General features: G+C 37.5%; 1 protein-coding gene across 1 annotated transcript in view; it reads left to right on the plus strand.

Annotated features, from left to right (window-relative positions):
* The window catches only part of LOC136881791 (uncharacterized), a 954,543-nt gene that overhangs the window by 922,123 nt on the left and 17,230 nt on the right, over nucleotides 1–15,190 (plus strand). The window contains exons 7-9 of the mRNA XM_068229324.1: nucleotides 469–671; nucleotides 10,094–10,278; nucleotides 12,099–12,201. Coding sequence (XP_068085425.1) covers nucleotides 469–671; nucleotides 10,094–10,278; nucleotides 12,099–12,201 — 491 coding nt within the window. The remainder of the gene's footprint in view (nucleotides 1–468; nucleotides 672–10,093; nucleotides 10,279–12,098; nucleotides 12,202–15,190) is intronic.

Consider the following 15,190-nt stretch of genomic DNA (forward strand, 5'->3'; position numbering starts at 1 on the left):
TAAATTCTTTTCAGCCATTCTCTTGTAATGCACATACAGACAGACATGACGGTAAGTAAAGAAGTGCATTTCCTCGTTACTGTGGCCACGACCGATACAGAAATACCATTCTTTGTAAATTCTGAGTAATGTACAGACAAAACTCTTATTTTATATACGGTATATAGATATTCAGACTATTAACAAGATAACTCAACTTATCTGGTTCTAAATGGGGACTGTTTCGTATTTTTTAATAATCTGGATGTCAAATTTGACTATTTCTTCATTATTATGACGAAATGACTTACCTTGTTAGTGTCAAAGGATAGAGAGCATTGCCCTTTGTAGGTTACTGCAAAAATTATAAAAACGAAATTTTTTTTGTAATGTCTGAGGATAAGCTTTATATTCTGAGCACTGTTATTGTTGTTAGAAGGTTAACCTATATAAACAACAATATGACCATCATATTTTTTTCGTTTCCAGATGACACCAGCATCTCTGAAGAACTATCACCAGTGGCACTGCCCAGCCAGTCGCCGCTTAGCAAGAGTGCAAGTCCGTCTCCAGTGGTTAATACCCGTAAAACTTCTGGTGGTAGTGTGAGCAGTGGTGATTGGCCTCCAGGTCCTGAAGAGGATCTCCTGGTAACCATCCACCAATCGCGACCAAGCCTGTCGTCACTCGGAGTAAGTTTCACTTTTCTTACTTCTTTCTTCACACTGCAGATGTTCACTATGTATTATTTTTATTCAACTGATTTGTCCAACAGGACAGCTATTTTAATTTGGTAGATACATTTACCTATCAGAAAATAATAGAATTCACATAATAATGAAAATGATAATCCACAACCTGTTTCCAGTCATCTGACCGGGTCAGGAATGGAATAAATGAAGCCCCCATCTAGCGCCGAGGATGGGAATTGTGCCGGCTGCCGAAGCCTGTCGCATTCCTCTGAGACAATGATTAATGAAATGAAATTATATTGGAGAGTGTTGCTGGAATGAAAGATGACAAGGAAAACCGTAGTACCCGGAGAAATTCCTGTCCCGCCTCCTCTTTGTCAAGCACAAATCTCACATGGAGTGACCGGGATTTGAACCACGGAACCCAGCGGTGAGATGCCAGCGCGCTGCCGCCTGAGCCACGGAGGCTCCACATAATAATAATTTATTATCCTGAAGTATAACTTATTAGATTGTATATCTTTTGTGAAACTGAACTCGGTGGCATGGATTCGATCCTAGCCGAGATGAGTGGCGCTTGAAGGTGTTTAAATACGTCATCGTATCATTGGCTTCAAGCACGTACTGTTAAAATCATTAGCGGTTAAAACGGACGATTATTTATTTATTTATTTATTTATTTATTTATTTATTTATTTATTTATTTATTTACGCCCCACATTGGAGCTCTTAAATCAGACTGCAACAAATTTGTCTTCCTTTTCTTCTCCCAAAAAGTCTTGAGTCTGGTTGACCTGGCTGCCCTCTCCGCATCCGTTATAACATATTGTTTCCTCTGTACAGTGGTCAGAGGAAGCCTGATGCATTTATTCTTCAAAATACTTTTCTCGCCTCTGTTTTCTATGATTTGCATGGTAATATTCAACTCCTCCAAATCACTTTGGACTTCTTTAAACCAATTCTTTTTTGATTTATTATTCCAAAAGTAATTAAATAATAATAATAATAATAATAATAATAATAATAATAATAATAATAATAATAATAATAATAAATCTGAAGCTGATGGTGGTGGGATTATTGTTTTAAGAGGAAGTACAACTGGGCAACTGTCCTTTCTTAACACTAAACAGAGGAAAAAATGAAAGGGATCCGACTCTTCGAAAAATGAAGATAACGGCCAAAGAAAGATGAAGGGCGTGAAAATGAACGACTCCCTACCCCTCGGAACGTAATAGCGTCGGGGTCGGAAAAGAACAAGAGTCGACCAAGGGAGACCAGATAGGGCAGATGAAAGTGAGGAGTGTGGTACAAATAAGTGGAAGCAATGCCAGGACTCACCTAAGGGCCCCGTGGTCGCCAACCCACGCTCCCAAGTTCTGAGCCTATGAGGCTCCTTTTAGTCATCTCTTACACCAGGCCGGGGATTCTGTGGGTGTTATTCTACCGCTGGAAAACAACAGTGTTTTACTTTTTAAGGAAACAGTGGGGTTGCTTCATGCCCATCTTGTTCGGCTTGTATTCCCGGCCATGCCATGGATGTGAGGGAGTAGAATGAGGTCAACTCAGCCTCGGAAAATCAAAATGAGTTCCAAAACAATTTAAATGCCCGTCCTTCACTATCGTAGAAGTTGTGTTTTCAGTTCAGTATGGGATGAGTGTTAGGATAGCACCTAGAATAATGGCAGCATTAGCTTATTTCCTAATATTAGCCCAAATTAATGCTGTGTCCTCCCTTACAGAAGATAATTTTTATACACCTGGAAATGTGTTCTCTTCTACGGTGTAATGGGCAGTTTAAAGAGGTTCTCTTTTGAATCACCTTATAACACAGGACTCCCTATGCACCAGTCCTATTAAATGAATTATCTTCTTTCTTTTGTACAATTTGCCCGGAGTGAACATGGAAAACCACGGAAAACGATCTTCAGGGCTGCCGACAATGGGGTTCGAACCCACTATCTCCCGGATACAAGCTCCAACCCTAACCGCACGGCCAGCTCGCTCGGTACCATAATGATCATTTTAAGGGAGTATATGTAATATTTGTTTTATTAAAATCTCTCACAAAACCATGTGATCACTCTATACATTTATGATTGGATGAACAAAACCCATGTTACATTGTACCTCATCCATATATGCTAAATTTATTCACTTATGCTTCCTGTTCACTTTTCTCAGCATGCTGTACCACTCCTCATCCATCATCCATGTTCCAATCCAGGTTCTGTTTCCTATGCAATTCTTGACAAAGTCAATTCATTGTAATTTGGGCCTTTCTCACTTTTTGTTTTTTTGAAATTCCAAGGTTTCCTTTTTTCAGTCATCCTTGTAATATTTCTTCAGTCAGTTTCTCTCCACCTTCCATTTGCATTGGTAGATTTACTGGCACATAAGACTTTACTCTCATCATCTTCTGCCAACTCTGATTTCTTTCTCTATGTTCGTCTACGACATCCCTTCTCCCCTGGGTGGGTTTAGTTTGCCAAGTACTTGGACGACGTAGGAATCACCCATCCTCGTTACAAGACCATACCATTTCATGTGGCACTCTCAGAATTTCTCTGTAAAGGAACCTCTCATGTATTCATTCTGGATCTTGTTGATTTGAGTGACACTCCCTGACCATCTAAGCATTTTCATTTTATTTATGTGCTATCATTGTACATTCACCTTTTTTTGCCAGTCCAGTATTCTGCTTCATACATCAGAGCAGGTCTTGTGGCAGTTTGGTAAACTTCACTTTTCACTCTTATTGGCATTTTGTGATTGCAGAGTACATTTGACAAGGATTTCAACTTCAGCCAGAGAGTCTTTATTTTTTTCCTCTCATCCTTTTCCCAAAATTTACACCAGAAATCAACAACTTTTTTTTTTTTTTTTTTTTTTTTTTTTTGTATAGTATAGTTCATATAATGTTGGTGTTTTAATGAAGATTTCCGTTTTTCAGAATGCATCTCCTGAGCCGCTGAGTGAAAGCACTCCCACGCTGCCTAGAGCGGTCCCCACCAGTGCTGAAAGTGAACCGGAGAGCACTGGAGCTGAGCTCCGTCATATATTTAGCAGGAGGAGCTCTGCTCCTGTATGTTACTCTCCAATGGCAAAATTTCTACACTTAGAATTATTTTTAATGTTTTGTGGCAGAATAGCAAGATCTCTTCATGTGATGTTTCAGCTGGCAGTGTACAGTAAAACCTGTGTAATGATCATATCGTTCTCTATCAACTACAGTACTTATAAGTCAAAAATTACAATTTGTTCTACATCACACCGACACAGATAGGTCCTATGGCCATGATAGTTAGGAAAGAGCTAGGAGTGGAAAGGAAGTGGCCGTGGCCTTTATTATTAAGGTACAGCCCCAGCATTTGCCTAGTGTGAAAATGGGAAACCACGGAAAATCATCTTCAGGGCTACCGACAGTGGGGTTCGAACCCACTATCTCTCAAATACCGAATCCTGGCCACACTTAAGCGATTGCAGCTATCGAGCTCAATAACACAAAAATTAGAGAAGATGTAACACAACAGTAACTGGAAAATAGTGTTTTACGAAGAATATTTCTCCGAGAACTCTTCATCCAAGGATAATTACAAAGAGGGTAGAGGTGTTGGTGGTGGTTATTCTTTTAAGAGGAAGTAAACTAGGTAACCATCCTCTATTAACACTAATCAGAGAGAAAAAATGGAAGGGGTCCGACAATTTAAAAATGAAGGTATCAGCCAAAGAAAGACAAGGGCCACGAAGGGCATGAAAGTGAAAGACTCCCCAGGCCTCGCAGCCTAATACCGTCAGGGTCGGAAAAGAACAAGAGTTGATCAGGGGAGGTTGGAAAGGATAGCTGAAAGTAAGGAGCCTGTCACAAGTAAGTGGAAGCAGTGCCAGGACTCAGCAGAGGGCCCCGTGGTCGCTAACCCACGCAGCAAAGTTCAGACTCACTGGGGTCCCTTTTAGTAAGCTCTTACCGTGGTGTTATTTTACCACCCTCATCCACAGGGAAGGAAAAGGAGGTAGAGGAACCAACAAAAAGGAGAGACAAGGATGAAAATTAAAAATGATTCACCAACCTCGTGTCTGTAAATTTACCAGCACATAAAAGAAATCTCCTGCAGAACAAACTTCCGGCTTTTCAATGTCAACCAATAACATTTTTACTAAAATAAAAAACCAACAAGAAATCAGCTCATGACTTGACTTGCTCCCTTCATTTAGATAGGACCCTACTGAGATTTTTGGCAAAGAAAGGAAGAAAATAACTTAAATAAGATTTGTTTCTAGTTGACCATTTTTGAAATCTTGCAGAGAAATTTAAATCAGGCCTGTTCCTATAACTGGGTATGCTTGCTCAGCTTTGCCATGTCTCTAAAGTAAATTTTTCTGTCATTCAGATTGCTTCAGACAAACCAATTTTAACATGAGTTGCTTCAAACTTTGCATGGATATGAGCCTATATATTATTCATCCATTTCGTGAAATAGTTGAAAACTTACAAAAATACAATGAACCAAGGCTTATGGATACACTGCCACTTATATAAACAAAAATGTTATTAAAATATAAGCTTTTAATTACCGGTAATAACAAACATGATACTATAAATTATTCCATTGACATTCCTAAGGTTAACCACCAAGTTTGAAGCTAGGAAACAAACATTATACAAGGTGCCCCAGGAGGAATGGTTGATATTCAGGGATATGACAGGAATGATCATTTGAAGCAAAAAAACTTCACATGGACATATGCCCTATTCCGAGATAGAACACCTTGAATGTACATTTGTTTTGGGGCTACTGGCGAGCACGTATGTGTTTTCTGCATGTAATGTTCGCTGTACACACGTTCGTGGGACATTGATACGCTCAGACAGTCGCTGCTTGCTGGTAGTAGGACTACGCTGCACCATTTCAACAAAGTGTCGCTGTTCCTGCGCAGGTTGTTGAACTACACGTTCAGAAGAAAAATGGGAACTTGCAAGAATACTTGTTTCACGCAATGTGCTGAAAACTCTGGTAAACACTCTACGATCAGGAATTTGACATGTTGGAAAGCGCCAGCGGTATTCTTCGACAGCAGCAGAAGCATTACCATTCTTCATTAGTGTAGATGTGCGCCATTTTAGGTAGTGCGTGTACATACACAATTAATGGATGCTTCTCTCTGATACACTCAGTCCCTCGCACTATTTCACTCGCAATACACCCTAGACAACTGCGCGTTCTACGGGCTAGTTTAATGGCAGAAAGACATTCCGAGCAAGGAGTTTGAAAGCAATGAGATAGGCTGGGCTAGAATAAAATGTCAAAGAGGTCAAATAACATGTGAGCTAGAAATTGTGCTCTGAAGTAAACTTTTATCTTGTCAGTACGACACAATTTACCTGAACTTACCTCATAACACATTGCCTTACTTAAAAAAGGTTTCCTACTAGAGCGAATTATCAATTGAAATACAGTAGTAAAGTTGCTCACATTTGTGACTTCATACACAGATTTTACTGTACACAACAAACTGCTCTATGATACGGTGTCTGGTACACCAATTAACGTTTCAACTGAAGTGCTTTGGCACTTTCTTCAAACACTTTCAACACTGGTCACAAGGGTATTATTTCTTTCTAACATTAAAACGAACTTTCTGACTCTTTTCTTTCTTAAGTCATTGTTATTTAAACAAGTGTACAGGAATATGAAGATTGGTTAAAGGACTTTCATCCACTGAATGCATTTTTTTGGTATTTATTCATGTAAAACAACTTTACAAAGGCATGGGTTGCCATGACACAAAGTACACCAAAGACACAAATATGTCAGATCTTTCCTCTAGCTGCTGTCAGTATACTGTTGATGGATGTTTCAGACATTTGGTACTTGTTCTTGTAATAAAGAACTGTAAGAGAGTAGCTCAGTCTCTTGTTGCAGTTCACTTTAGTTCATTGTCCATTAAGGGTCTTGGAACACACGGTGGGATCAATAATTGTTGCATTCTTTGTTTCTGGTGCGATTGCCATATGTCGATACAGCAAATGCTTCCATGAACTTCTTCATGTACTGTTAGATCTTTTGTTAAAGGGAGGAAGCAATGAAAGATCTTTTTATAAAAATGTTATTCGGGACGTTGACCTAAGAAGATCTTTTGCTCCTACTTTGTATCATATGTTATGAACCTGTGTGTATTTGGAAATTGCGGAAGTGAGGAAAGGAACATAAAGGATGACACAAACACCAGGCCAGGGATATTAATCATGTACAAGTAAAAACCCTTGACCCGGTTGGGAATCAAACCCGGGTCCGCCAGGTGACAGGTGGACGCGTTGCCCCCTACACCGTGGGGGCGGACAATGAAGGATCTAGGGGTGGTGTCTTGTACTACACAGGTTTTCACCATATGGGCGAGGGTTTCTGTCTCATTGAGGCATTACCTACAGCAGTTACAGTCTTGAGATCTGTCTGGTATGGATCTTACCACACATATATTAGCCTGCACTTTTATTGTTTCTCTCCATTCAGTGCTGCTCAAACTGTCATGTTTATTAATATATATTTGCCGGCGTATATTCTTGAAAGTGGACAACTCTTTATTTTTCCCTTCTGAGGTACAGTACACGAGTTGTCATATTTTCTCTTTCGGAGTTCTTCGTGGCTTGTTTATAATTTGCTTAATGTCGCACCAACACAGAGGTCTTATGGTGGCGATAGAATACGAAAGGACTAGGAGTGGGAAGGAAGCGACCATGGCCTTAATTAAGGTTCAGCCCCAGCATTTACATGGTGTGAAAATGGGAAACCACGGAAAACCATATTCGGGGCTGCCTACAGTGGGGTTCGAACCCACTACCTCCCACATGCAAGCTCACAGCTGTGCGCCCCTAACCTCATGGCCAACTCGCCCAGTGAATGATGTATTCACTATTACGTGTTTCTATGGTGGTTAGTAGTGTGTTGTGTATAAATGACAAACACACATACTTAATCCCCGTGCCATGAGAGCTGACCAGATGTGACTAAAATCTTCAGCTTACCTGGAAATCAAACTTTGCTTACTCTGAACTGAAGCTGGCTCCTTGGCTGAGTCGACTTCGGTTCAGATAAGCCTGGGTTAGATTCCCAGCCAGGCCAGGAATTTTAGCCACATTTGGTTAATCCTTCTAGCTTGTGGCTGGACCGTTGGGTAGGAATCAGTGTCAGTAAGTAAAAACAGCTTTTCATTAATAAGAAGATACCTAAGAAATACACTAGACTTGACTTCACTGGAAAGATATCATAAACTTCAGTGGATGAAACTGAATTTCACGGCACAATACTACCAATTGTATAGCCTAATTTGAACCTACAAGTCGGAAAGTTCCAGCATGTAAATGATTATTTTTTTCATAATTGTGTGGTGTTTATTATTCTTCATCTTGCCAACTCTGTTCTGTATTAATCTTTCCCATAATCATTCACCATTCTTACTGTTATTTTCACATCTTTTCTATCATGATATTGTCAGATTTAAGAATAGAGGGTAATTTGAACTGAATGTGTTGGGATTATTGAGGAAGAAGGGACATAAATCCATAAGAATTCATTCCTTATTAACAAAGTCTCTTAACTTGGTGATGGAACATTGGAAAATACCTCCTGGTTAGTAATGATATTGCAGTTTGGTGGAGGCAGAATGCAAGGGAAAGTTTGTTTTAATTAAGGTTTATAAATATGTATTCATTACCATATTATTAAAAAGTTTCCAGCAAAAGGCATAATATTAGATAAACCCATTTGTAGAGAAGTAGGATAATAATATACCGGTGGTATATTGTAAGCCTATGCAGGAAAAAAGTCATTCAAGAGGCATCATATTTTTTGGAGAAAGTAGCTAAATAATTAGAGCAAGAGTGATTAGTTGTGTCACATAAAAATGGGCTATCATTTCATCTTGCTTTGTTTGTTATTTTGATATTTAGTCATGTTGCAAATGTAAAGGGGGGATTTTCACTAGGGTTCTCCTTCAACTTAGTATGTAATCATGTCATATTGAAATCTTTCTTGAAATAATGGGCAAATTTTGGCTTTAAAATGTCACAATAAACTTATAGATTTTGCATAGGTGCAAACTGTTAGTTTGTTTTGCTTGATTAATGTTTTTGAAAGAATTTCGCCCCATCCCCCAACAAATGCTCCATTATGTACAACTTTTATTGGAAAACAATTAAATTTATATAAGCAGTAATTTTTAGTACCAAAAATGGAGAGAAAAACAGCAGTTTCAGTAAACACCCCTCATTTTAAAACATCCTCTTGAAAACATAGTAGTTTTAAAATAGCATTGCCAGTTTCTGTCAGAAAGATGTTCGCAAATTGTTAAGATGGTAGCCTGAAGTTACCACACGCTGTAACTCAAAGCTGTGTTTGTAATGAACTTACAGAATTACCTTTGCCATAAAAAATTGAATGGACCAGTCGGTACACTGCCACATCTGGTAAGGGACGTCTCCAATCCTACTAATCTGAGAAAAATAGAGCCCAGAGAGTTTGAACAGTAACAATTAGATCACAGAGACTGGCTGCAGATTTGTCTTGGTTCCCAAACCATGATTTTTATTTTTTGCTGTATTAGATTAAATTAAGTGCATTAATTTTTTATTTCTTTTAACAGACCCAGTGTCATTATAGTTCTCATGGGCTTCGCTTTTGAAGAACCGCTGCTTATCCCATAGGTCCACAGATTATAGGGTAATGTGTGGCGAAGAATTTTCTTGGTCATTATTGTCCTTCTAGACCAGGGTTGATATCTCAGCTTTCAGATCCAGATAAATATCTCCAACCTGGCCAAGAATCAAACCCGGGGCCTCTAGTAGCAGTAGGTTTACTACACTTAAACCATTGGGCTGGATTAAATGAATTAAAGACATAAAACAATACTTTTAAGGGGAAAATTGGTATGCTGTAATTTGCTGGAAAACTTTTTTAATAAGAATTTGTTTGTTTGTTTTGTTTTGTGATGTTTTGACTCTTCTGTTCGAAAATTTACTCAGGAGACATTAACAGTAAGATCTTTTGAACATGTTTAAAGAAGGAAAAGGAGGAATTTGAATATTAAATCATCAGGGAATGAAAGGTAAGGGTAACGTAAAGGGGGACTGAGGGGAAAACTAAACTTAAATTTAATAAAAATGAACTATACTAATTATCAAGGGAAGATGAGCAATAAAGATGGGATTCAAGTACATATAATTAGAAATAGATAAGATGTCCAAAAGTTGTTAACCTACAGGAGTTAGGGGTTGGATGTTCTTCTCAAGGATCCTATCATCATAATCATCATTTTAAAGAAAAACTTTCATCTCAATACTCCTAAGTTTCCTTCTTCCTATCTGGTTTGCAGTGTTCTGTTTCCTGTCACTGGTTATTTCTAATGAAGTGTAATGTCCAATACAGCCCCGAAGCGACTCCCTGGCGAGTGTGTACTCTGGTGCTGGCGAGGGACGATATGGCACTGTTGAAGTGAGAGGAGAAGTGGAATTCGGCCTCCAGTACAATTACAAAGCTGGTGCATTGGAGATATTGGTGAAACAGTGCAAAGACTTGGCACCTGTTGATCTCAAGAGGAACCGCTCAGATCCGTAAGTGTCAATATTTTCATTTTCCCCCTCCAATCCGATTGCACTCTCGTTCTTAACATAACATGAAGAGCATCCCTGATTTTATTTTTGTCGGTATAGTTATGTTAAATCTGCTTTGTCCATAAGAATAGAGAAGAGCCGACTAAGATGGTTTGCGCACATAAAGCGATGAGCGACGAAAGAATGCCAAAAAAGGTGATGGAAATGCAAATCCAAGGAAGGAGAGGCCGTGGATGACCACGATTGAGATGGAAGGATACCATCCAACGCAGCATTATAGAAAGAAACCTGGACTGGGACACAGTGTTGGAGGAGGAGTGGTGGAAAGACCAAAGAAAGTGGAAAGGAACCATATTTGCCCCTACCCAGCTACAGCTGGATAAAGGGAAATTATGATGATGATGATGATGATGATGATGATGATGATGATGATGATGATGATGATGATGATGATGATGATGATGATGATGATGATGAGTTATGTTAAACCCTGTATACGACTTGAGAGACCTACAGCTTGTCTATATACTGAACTACCAGGGTCTTTGAAGGAACACTTTAAAACTCCTCCATTATAATGCCGCACAACTTACAGCATGTCTCGTGTTCATATTCACTGATCTGTTCCCAGCCCTTTCTTATAAAAAACTATTCTGTTAAAGCCATTGATTAGAATGTCTTAGATGTATATGACATATTCTTTAATACAAAATCCAAATAAACCCAGAGCCTTGGCAGGCAATATGTATCTTGTAAGTTTTTCAGTCTTTCAGAACTTATGCAAGATTAATAAATACTGGAGATGACCTGAAAAAGAAAATAATTAATTGAAAAGTTGCGTGTTTTATTCTTGAAGGAACATCATACTCTTTCTTAAAGAATAAGTTATTATGAACAAGTGTAAAATCATTAACATTAAAATTCTGTATTCATTATCTTAATAAATGTGGAAAGTTTCTGAACAAAGAATTTTAAATATAAATGGTTTTTCCTTCCTAATTATGTTTGTTTGTTTGTTTGTTTGTTTGTTTGTTTGTTTGTTTGTTTGTTTGTTTGTTTGTTTGTTTGTTTGTTTGTTTGTTTGTTTGTTTGTTTGTTTGTTTTAGCTGTAATAAGTATATGCCTAATTGCCAATAAAATGAATATTCTCCTCAGTTTCTGGCAACTCGGAACTGGGGAAGGCGGGTACTCTATTCTTATTCTATTCTACATTCATTTCATCTCAAATCCCCCTCCTAATGAGCTCTTTTCTGCTTGTTAGCTTCATCAAGAGGGCATGCATAGACACGTGTTGAGGAGCCATCTTTTAATCCTGAGAAGTGTAGGATATAAAGGAAAGCCAAGTAAATACAGGAAACGGGAAGAAAGAAAAAGATAAAGAAGAATGTACTGTAAATATAGACTGAGGGGAACCCAGTGGTTCAAGGGAAGTTTGACATTTCTTGAAGATGTGGTTCACTTCAGAGGAAGCAAACCAACAAGTTCTCATGACTTTTTTAATAATGTCAGCAAAAGTTCTCTTACAGTTTCTCATTTCACACAGCACAAACTTGCTAGACTATGTCTAGTATTTTGGGCTGTGAAAGCATTAATCAAAACAGTAATTAATACATTATTCTGAGTGGGGGAGGGAAGGAATATTCTGATAGTATAACAGTTTAAAAACTTATCATCATCATCATCATCATCAATTCCCTTTATCCAGCTGTAGCCAGGTAGGGGAAAATATGGATCCACTCCACTTTCTTTGATAGGGGACACCCTAACATTTTCCTACCTTTTCCTAATTGTTCTAATGATGTTCTTTTATTTTATTACAGTTATGTTAAAGTCTACCTCTTGCCAGACAAGTCGAAGAGTGGTAAACGCAAGACCAAAGTTAAGAAGCATACACTCAACCCTGTCTTTGACGAGACATTGAAGGTAAATTTCCTGCCCTTTCTTCTTCTTCTTCAAATTTTACAAAATAATAAACAAACACTATTTCTTAAGAATAAATTTGCCAATAAAGCTTGTATCTTGGTGGTCATTCTCTCTGCCTATCATCTTGCACAGTTCGTTATTGCTGCAGCAAGGTCTTGCTGACAATTGATGCATTATGTTTAGTCCTGATCAGTCTTCTTGTTTTTCATCATCATCATCATCATCATCATCATCATCAAAGGCTTGTGAGTATAACAGATGTCTTCTTAGTACATCAGTGTTGTCAATTATTGGATTTTAGATGAGTGAAAGACCACAAACTCTGCCGCAAAGCTAACACTTTAAATCTACCAAAGCTCCTTTTTGTTACGGAATCTAGTGGTCAGTTCTTGTCTGATTTTCTCGCTCTTTTAAATGATTTGTTTTATCAGACTCATGTATTCATTTTGTTGTTCAAACTTGTATGAGCCCCCCACCAACATTAAGTCACCACGTGAACCCATCAGATGGTATAACCTCCCAGTTAATTGATGTTTGATAAAATCACTACCTTAACTCGATAAGTGCTACACCCGCCTATAGACGGGCTATAAGAATAAATTGACAAGAGCATCCATCTTTCCAATACAATATATCAAGTAAATGATATTACATAAGTCTTGGGACTAGTTTCAGCTACTTAGTGGCCATCTTCAGCCAAATAAAAATTAAACAAATCATGTGATATCTAAAACATAAGTATACCAGGCAAAGACAATTCAGTCACTCTTTTGTCTGGTCCAATTGTGCTAAATTTTTTAAATAGTTTCCCATGATCTACCCTATCAAAAGCCTAAAATAAGTCAATTGTGATACAATCGATTTGACCTCCTGTATGTAAAATATCTGTTATATCTTGCTAGAATCCTGCAAATTGAGCTTCAGTGGAGTAACTTTTCCTAAGCACGACAATTTTAAAAACCCACTGTGTTGTTACATGCTGGTATATGAAAATGAAGTCATCTTGTTACATTCTTGTTGTCATGTTAAAAGAAATTGTTATTGTTCTGTTGGTGAAATATTTTCTCACTAATTTACAAAGCTTGTCCTTCCTCGACTCCTACCGACTATAAAAATAAGTCAATCTGAACAAGTGACTTTTCCGTATTAGGCACACTACCATACAAGCTCTGTCCTGTGTTAAATGAGAGTCCACCACAGATGAAACAAGAGAAGTCCATTTCACCAACAGAGTAATAACAATTCGTTTTAACATGACAGCAAGAATGTAAGAAGACGACTTCATTTTTATATGTGTTACAACAGAGTGTATATTTTGCACTAAGAGTCACAACAGGTGGATTTTTAAAATTGTCGCTCTATATTTTGTCATGATAATATTTTGTAATAATGCAGTGTGTATTTAGCACTAAGACTTACAAATGGACTTTTAAAATCATTGCATTATACTTTAATGAACTTTTAATTTTCATAACACACCATCTCTTTTATGTATCATATTTTTTTAGTAATGGTTTAGAATGTCTCTTGTTAATTTAATTGTTAGCCAAGCTGATGATGGATCAATGGGGACCAAAACATGTTCCGATGTTAAAAAAAAATGTCGTGTCATTATTTGTTAATAGTGCAAAGTCTTTCTTAATGGTGTATTGAAAGGTGGAAAAATATCATTTTCTTTTACGAGTTAATTTTTAATGACTTGTAAGTCAATTCAGAATCATCATGAGATTTATTGTGTATAACTATATATATATAAGCTTAATTTGTGATGTCAGTATTAAAGTTCTACCACACTTTAATAGGAGTGTGAAACATCTTTTATTTTATGTATCTATGTATTGTACCTGGAAATCTGGAAAAGACATTGAAATTGGAAATGTGTGTCTCAAGCAATCTCACCCTTTATTAGTGTAATACTGAACTGAAACTACTGTTTACAGCTGTGGTATTAAAAAACTATATTTAAAACAGTATATGCTCCGTCCAACTTGTCAATACACTTTTATCATAGCAAATCATGTCCGACTCGTTGGCTGAATAGACAGAGTACTGGCCTTCGGTACAGAGGGTCCCGGGTTCGATTCCCGGCCGGGTCGGGGATTTTAACCTTCATTGGTTAATTCCAATGGCCCGGGGACTGGGTGTTTCTGCTGTCCCCAACATCCCTGCAACTCACACAACACACATAACACTATCCTCCACCACAATAACACGCAGTTACCTACACATGGCAGATGCAGCCCACCCTCGTCGGAGGGTCTGCCTTACAAGGGCTGCACTCGGCTAGAAATAGCCACACGGAATTATTATTATTATTATAGCAAATCATTTATTCAAACTTGTTTCAGGAAAATAATACATTCCCTTCATCAGTGATTATTAAAGTTCAACTTATTTACAGATATCAAAGAACAAAAACAATATAACACTTTCTTTGTTTGGCCCAAATTATAAAGAACTATTATATCATAATTCACCATATCAGTAGTGGTATATTAGGAAAATTATTATTAAATTGTAATATTTAGATGATGTTGAATGAGACTCACTTCCTAAGATCTTCAAGTCTTACCTTTTCCTTCTTTTTTTTTTTTTTTTTCTTCCTTAAATGATTGAATACTAGTTTATACAATGGGTTCTCATCTGTCATTATTTCAGTCAAACTCGATTCAAAGCATTTTTTTTTAGCAAGATCAATTTATAAACGTTTTAAAACATAAATGAATTTTCTCTATTTTAAATAGTTTTTAATAGCTTTAGACAAGTCAATTCGAGAACAAATACAAAACCTGTTTATCAACTATTGTTTACAGTCGGTTCCAAAGAAGTATCATCATCATCATCATCATCATCATAATCATCATTTTCCAGCTCCAGTTTCCCGTGTGTGGTATCTGAAGAAGTGTCACTTTCTTAAAGTTTCATTGCAACCTACATCTTAAGTTTCTTCTTTTTTTCTATGTATTAATAAAGTTTTTAATCAATGTTC

This window comes from Anabrus simplex, chromosome 10 (assembly GCF_040414725.1).
Source record: "Anabrus simplex isolate iqAnaSimp1 chromosome 10, ASM4041472v1, whole genome shotgun sequence".
Classification (NCBI taxonomy): domain Eukaryota; kingdom Metazoa; phylum Arthropoda; class Insecta; order Orthoptera; family Tettigoniidae; genus Anabrus; species Anabrus simplex.